General features: G+C 36.2%; 1 protein-coding gene across 1 annotated transcript in view; it reads left to right on the top strand.

Annotated features, from left to right (window-relative positions):
- The window catches only part of LOC109541147 (moesin/ezrin/radixin homolog 1), a gene marked incomplete at its 5' end in the record, with an annotated part of 17582 nt that extends 10449 nt beyond the window's left edge, over positions 1–7133 (top strand). Inside the window, 6 exon segments of the mRNA XM_048660577.1 lie at positions 5178–5443; positions 5501–5731; positions 5790–6188; positions 6244–6427; positions 6486–6725; positions 6787–7133. Of these exon segments, the coding sequence (XP_048516534.1) occupies positions 5178–5443; positions 5501–5731; positions 5790–6188; positions 6244–6427; positions 6486–6725; positions 6787–6948 (1482 nt within the window). The 3' untranslated portion in view covers positions 6949–7133.
- Between the last annotated feature and the right edge of the window lie 194 nt (positions 7134–7327).

Raw genomic sequence — 7327 nt, 5'->3', positions numbered from 1 at the left:
TTTTCTTCCAGCCATTGCGTTCTTTTCAAACTGACTTATTATTATTACACAAACACAAAAAATCTACACACTTTTCAACATTAGCCTCTCTTGAATTTTTGTGACGAAATGAATAAGACTGAAGAAAGGCGACGGCATTTATAGAGTACGCCGGGCAACGTGCGAAAACGAGTCGCGGGTCGTTGCGACAAGAATTTTCCGTCGAAAATGCGTTCGGACAAGTATTGAATCGGTTCAACTTAGTTTGAATCTTCTCGGCAACAATTGCAATGACTTTAAAACAGCTAATTAAGCGAATTTATCAATTGATTTAATAAAAATAAAAAAAATCGTGATTTTTTTGATTAATTTAAATAAATCAGTGATTTTTGATTTTTTTAATAAAAAATAATTTTTGCCTAACACTGATTTGGAAGATGCAAAGTTTTAAAGAGAAAGCGTATTTCAGTAGAAATATTCATTTTTAGACTGCGAGGAGCGTACAGTAATTAAGTGTCTTCTAAAAACTAAAAATTTTGAAAAAGTCAAGTCGATCCTTGCATTAGTTTGGAAGACGCAAAATTTTAAAACGCGAGAGCGCATTTCTATAGAAACAACAAAAACGTCTCAAAACCGAAATTTCCTATGCTGAAAGAAACTAAAATTTCGCTCGACTTTTACAAAACTATGCGCACGGTTAGAAGAAAGTGTCTTCTACCGATGGTGAAAAAATCAAGGTTCTATTGGCTTGACAATCATAAGTCAAGTCGCTTCTTGTGTTAGTTTAGAAGGCTCAAATTTTTAAAACGCGAGAGCTCATTTCGATAGAAACAACAATATCAAAACCGAAATTTCCTATGCTGAAAGACACTAACATTTCTCTCGATTTTTACAAAACTATGCACACCGTTAGAGGAAAGTATCTTCTACCGATGGTGAAAAAATCAAGATACTATTCGCTTCAGTTTGGAAGATGTGAATCTTTAAAGAAAAAATGATAGTTTGTTAGAAACAACCATATTAAAGACCGATATTCAATAGCCGATAAAAATCCAAATTCCACAAGATTTGTATAAAACTTTTGGCGTCGTTCTTATAATCGGGTGTTGTCTAACGATCATAAACTCAAGTCGCTACATGGCTTCGTTTGGAAGAAGAAAGTTTTAAAACGGAGAGCACATTTATATTACATTATGTAACCCGAAAAAACCATAATTGTTTTGCGATTCTTATCAAACTTTTGTCATCGTTATAGTAACCTGTCACCTAAAGAATATGAAAAAGTCAAGATGCTACATGAATTCGATTGGAAGATTCAAAGTTTTAAAACGCATGGCGCATTTCGGTAGAAGCATTCATTCTAAGGCCGATATTTGTTAAGCTGAACATTTTTTTAAATTTCGTGCTGTTTTTATGTACGTTGGAGGATCGTTAGACTCGCGTATCGTCTAAAGAGTGTGAAAAACTTAAATCGCTACTTGCATTATTGGGGAAAATGCGAAATTTTAAAAGAAAAAGCGCAGTTTTTCATAAACAACCATTTGGAGGCCGATTTTTAATAAGCTGGCAAAACTCATTCTTCTATGCGATTTTTATGAAACTTGCATCATTGCTATAGTCAAGTGTGTTATAAAGATCTGGAAACAGGAGAGGCGTTTTTTGCATAAGTTTGGGAGATACCAAAGCCAATACCAAGTTTTAAAGAGAGAGCGTATTTCAGGAGAAATATTCGTTTTTAGTCTGATATTGATTAGGCGCCCAAAAATCTGAATTGTGGAATTTTTTATGAAACTGCGAGCAGCGTGCAGTAATTGAGTGTGTCTTCTAAAAATTCTGAAGAAGTCAACTCGCTTGTTGTGTTAGTTTGGAAGGCGCAAAATTTTAAAACCCGAGAGTGCATTTCGATAGAAACAACAATATCTAAACCGAAATTTCCTATGCTGAAAGAAACTAACATTTGTCTCGATTTTTACAAAACTATGCACACCGTTAGAGGACAGTATCTTCTACCGATGGTCAAAAAATCAAGATTCTATTCGCTTCAGTTTGGAAGATTTGAATTTTTAAAGAAAAAATGATGGTTTGTTAGAAACAACCATATTGAAACCGATATTCAATAAGCTGATCAAAATACAAATTCCGCAAGATTTGTATAAAACTTTAAGCATCGTTATAGTAAAGTGTTGTCTAACGATCATAAACTCAAGTCGCTACATGGATTCGTTTGCAAGAAGAAGAAAGTTTTAAAACTGAGAGCGCATTTTGGAAGAAGCATCCAGTTCAAACCCCATTTTTACTAACCTGAAAAAATCTATTTTTTTATTTAATGGACGTTTCATCACCGTTAGAGTCAAGCATCCTCTAAAATGGTGAAAATAGAAGTTGCTATTGGCATTAGCTTGAAAGATGCGAATTTTTAAAAGAGAAAGCGTAGTTTGGTAGAAATAACAATTTTGAGTCTGATATTCAATAAGACAAAAAATATATATAAAGTCGGTGCAATTTTTATAAAACTTTCTGCATAGTTATACTGAAGTGATTTCCAAAGATCGTGAGGAAGTTAAGTCGCTAATTGCATTACTTTGGAAGATGAGAAGTTTTAAAGAGAGGCGCCTGCAGGGATAAGCATCCATTTCAAGACCGATATTTACTACGCTGAAAAAAATAAAATTTTGTGCGATTTTCATGCACGCTTCAACACTCTTAGCTTGAAATCGCTCCTAAAGATTGCAAGAATTTCCAGTTGCTACTTACATGAGTTTGGAAGATGCAAATATTTAAAAAAGTAACCGTATTTTGGCAAGAAACAACCATTGTGAGACCGATATTCCGTAAGCGAAAAAACCATAATTTTTTTGCGTTTTTGTGCAAACTTTTGTCATTGTTATAGTGAACTGTCGCCTAAAGAATATGAAAAAGTGAAGATGCTACATGGATTCGATTGGAAGATTCAACGTTTTAAAACGCATGGCGCATTTCGGTAGAAGCATACATTTTAAGACCGATATTTGCTAAGCTGAATTTTTAAAAAAATGTGCTATTTTTATGAACGTTGGAGGAATATTAGACTCACGTATCGCCTTAAGAGGGTGAAAAAATTAAATCGCTACTTGCATTATTGTGGAAAATGCGAAATTAAAAAAAGCACAGTTTTACAGAAACAACCATTTTGAGACCGATATTAATAAGCTAGCAAAACTCAATCTTCTGTGTGATTTGTATGAAACTTGCATCATTGCTATAGTCAAGTGTCTTCTAAAGATCTCAAAACAGTAGAGTCGCTTTTTGTATAAATTTGGAAGATGCCAAGTTTTAAAGAGATAGCGTATTTCAGTAGAAATATTCGTTTTTAGACTGATATTGATTCGGCGCCCAAAAATGAAAATTGTATATTTTTTTATGAAACTGTGAGCAGAGTTCAGTAATTAAGTGTCTTCTAAAACTTTTGAAGAAGTCAAGTCGCTACTTGCATTAGTTTGGAAGACGACAAAGTTTAAAGCGCGAGAGCGCACTTCGATAGAAACCTCTGTCTCAAGACCGATATTTACTATTCTGAAAAAAAAAAAAATTTTGCTAGATTTTTAACGAACTCTGCACACCGTTAGGGGAAAGTATCTTCTAGAGATGGTGAAAAAATCAAGATGCTATTGGCTTCAGTTTGGAAGACGTGAATTTTTAAAAGAAAAAATGGTAGTTTGTGTGACCGATATTCAATAAGCTGATAAAAATCCAAATTCCGCAAGATTTTTATAAAACTGTTCGCATTGTTATAATCAGGTGTTTTCGAACGATTATAAAAAATCCAAGTCGCTGCATGAATTCGTTTAGAGGAAGAAAGTCCTAATCGCATCTGGGTAGAAGCATCCACTTCAAGACCCATATTTACTAACCTGAAAAAATCTAATTGTTTTGAAATTTTAATGGACATTTCAACACCGTTATGCTGAAGTATCCTCTAAAGATGGTAAAAATTTGAAGTTCCTACTTGCATTCCTTTGAAAAATGTGAATTTTTAAAGAGAGGCGCCTGCATGCATAAACATCCATTTCAAGACCGATATTTACCACGCGGAAAAAAAAATTAAATTTTGTGCGATTTTCGTGCACGCTTGAACACTCTTAGCTTGAAATCGCTTCTAAAGATGGTCAGAATTTCCAGTTGCTACTTGCATGAGCTTAGAACATGCAAATATTTAAAAAAGAAAGCGTATTTTGGTAGAAACAACCATTATGAGACCGATATTCCGTAAGCTAGAAAAACGCAAATTTTTTTGCAAGTCTTATCAAAGTTTTGTCATCGTTATAGGAAACTGTCCTCTAAAGAACATGAAAAAGTGAAGATGCTACATGGATTCGATAGGATCCCACGTTTTAAAACGGATGGCGCATTTCGTTGGAATCATTCATTTTAAGGCCGATATTTGCTAAGCTGCACATTTTTTAAAATTCTGTGCTATTTTATGCTTTTATGAGCGTTTGAGGACCGTTAGACTCAAGTATCATCTAAAGATGGTGAAAAACTGAAATCCCTATTTGCATTATTGCGGAAGACACGAATTTTTAAAACGAAAAGCGCAGTTTTACAGAAACAACCATTTTGAGGCTGATTTTTAATAAACTGGCAAAACTCAATCTTCTGTGAGATTTTTACGAAACTTTCAGCATATTTGCACTCAAATCGCTAATCGAAAAATTCTTTCTTTGTCTAATGTCTTTGGTTGGGAAGATGCAAAGTTTTAAAACAGACAGATTTCGGTAGAAACATCAATTGTTAGACCGACATTTACCAAGCTGGCAATTAAATTTTTGCATTTTTATCAAACGTTCAGTACCATTCTCTTAAAGCAAATTCTCAAGATAATTAAAAAAATCAAGTCGTTGCCTTCATTAGTTGGGAAGATGTGATTTTTTAGAGAAGAAAGCACCTTTTGCTTAAAACATTCATTTTGAGACCGAGTTTACCAAGCTAACAAAAACAAAAATTCGTTGCTCTTTTTATGAAACTTTCGTCATCATTAGAGTAAAATGTCTTCTAAAAATCGCAAAAAATTCAAGTAGCTACTTGCTTTGCTTTGAACGATGCGAATTTTTAAAGATGAAAGCGCAGTTTACTTAACTTATCCCACTGTTCAACTTAAAAAATCTTCCATATGAAAGCCAATTTTTCATCAACCGCTAATTCACAAATAATTATTTCAGACTTTAAAAGACCTGCAGAAGAACCTGACTTTCAACTACGCAGTTAAATACTATCCTGAAGATGTATCCAGCGAACTAATCGAAACCATTACCATCGAGTACTTCTTCCTGCAAGTGAAGGGGTTGATTCTAAAGGATGAAATCTTCTGTCCTGCAGACACTGCGGTCCTCTTGGCTTCATATGCCCTGCAGGCCAAACATGGGGACTACCAAAAGGACCAAATCAATGAAGACGTGTTCAAAAAATCGAAACTGTTACCTGAAAGGTTCGTAAATGTACCAACATGCCATGAAAACTGAAACTTACTGGGGACAATTTTCAGAGTTATCAAGCAGCACAACCTCCAAACCTCCGATTGGGAGGTGAATATCGTGAGCTTATGGTTGAAGCACAGAGGCATGGACAAAGAGGACGCCATGCTGGAATACCTGAAATTGGTGCAAGATCTGGAAATGTATGGAGTTTGCTATTTTAATATCAAGAACGTGAAGGGCACGGAACTTCTTCTGGGAGTAACGGCTCTAGGGCTCAATATTTATAAAGTAGATGACAGGTAGGCGCCAATCATCTCAATTTTGCAACAAAGTACTCTTAAAAATTCAATATTTCAGACTGAACCCGACAATTTCCTTTCCATGGTCCGAAATAAAAAATCTGAAGTACAAGGGCACCAAGTTCGTGATTAGGCCAAACGACAAAAACTCAAAGAACTTCGTCGTCATCACCACTAATGAAAAGGTCAGCAAGCAAATCCTCAATCTGGGCATCGGCAACCATGAACTCTACGTGAGGAGAAGGAAACCCGACAGTCCGGAGGTGGCAAAAATGAAGGAGAAAGCCAACGAAGTTCGCAAAACGAAGCTGGTGATCAGACAAAAATACAACTCGGAACGTGTAGCTAGGGAGGAAGCGGAAAAGCGCGAAACCATGTACAAGCAGCAGCTGGAGGACATGAAAATTGAAATGGAGAGAAAACAGACCAGTTTATTGGAGGCAGAGCGCACTATCAGGTTTGTGGCAGTTTTTCTGACATCAACTCTCTAAACCATGAAACTAACCAACCAGGAAACTCCAAGAGCAGCTCGAGGATCTTCAAAGAAGCAAGGCAGAGCTGGAAGCGCAACGCACTGAGCTGCAAGAGATGATGGACCGACTGGAGCAGCACAAGCACATGGAGGCTGAAGAAAAAGCTCGGCTAGAAGAAGAAATCCGGGCTAAACATGCAGAAGTTCAACGAATCCAAGATGAAGTAGATGAACTAGTCTTTTAATTCTTTAACCGTGTCTAACCGTTGATTTGGTCTTCAGGTGGCCAGAAAGGACGAGGAAACCAGACGGCTGCAAGAAGCGGTGGATGAAGCTCGCCGAAAGGAAGAAGAGGCCCAGCTTCGTCAAGAAGAAGAGGAAAGAAGACGCGAGGAGGAGCGCCGCCAGAAGGAAATAGAGGAAGCCAACCGAACCGAGAAGGAGCTGGAGTCTCTTTCCGATGCCGACAACACTTTGCCTGACGTCAAGGAAGTAAACGAACAACTAAAAGATCAACTAAAGGTAAGTCTCAATTGCGAACGATTAACAACATTGCATAATGGAAATTTTCGTTTTCCATCAGACGTTGCAAGATCAACTGAACGAGGCTAAAACCAATGAGGAGAGCGAACTGGAGCGCATCCATAGAATCAATTTACTGGAAGGCCGCAATAAGTACAAGACTCTACGGGACATTCGCAAAGGCAACACCAGCAGAAGAGTGGAGATGTTTGAGAATATGTAAAGTCAAAAAATCATGAAGAAATTAAAAAACTGTTTAAAAAAATGACCGTTCAAATTTGGCTACTTCAGAACATGCGAAGAGTGTATAGGCATTTTTACATTCTTTTGTAAGACTTTTATATCATGTTGGAATATTGTTAATAATTTATTAATGTTATTATTTAAATATACGAAGTTAATAACTCAGTTTCGGTTTCATTTTCTAACAAATATCGGCGGAAATGGACGTTTTTTTTAAGTTGCAATCATTTGATTTGCACCTTCTGCTTGAAGCTGAGATAAGACCCATATACAGGGTTGCTCATTAGTGCGTCAAAGTGCGATATCTCAGTAAATATGAACTTTACAAGAAAATACGTCCTACGAAAGTTTTTCATGTT

This window comes from Dendroctonus ponderosae, unplaced genomic scaffold (genome assembly GCF_020466585.1).
Source record: "Dendroctonus ponderosae isolate FM_Combo_2020 unplaced genomic scaffold, Dpon_F_20191213v2 Dpon_F_20191213_1, whole genome shotgun sequence".
Taxonomy (NCBI): Eukaryota; Metazoa; Arthropoda; class Insecta; order Coleoptera; family Curculionidae; genus Dendroctonus; species Dendroctonus ponderosae.
The sequence above is the reverse complement of the archived record's forward strand: the minus strand, read 5'-3'. Positions and strand labels throughout refer to the sequence as shown.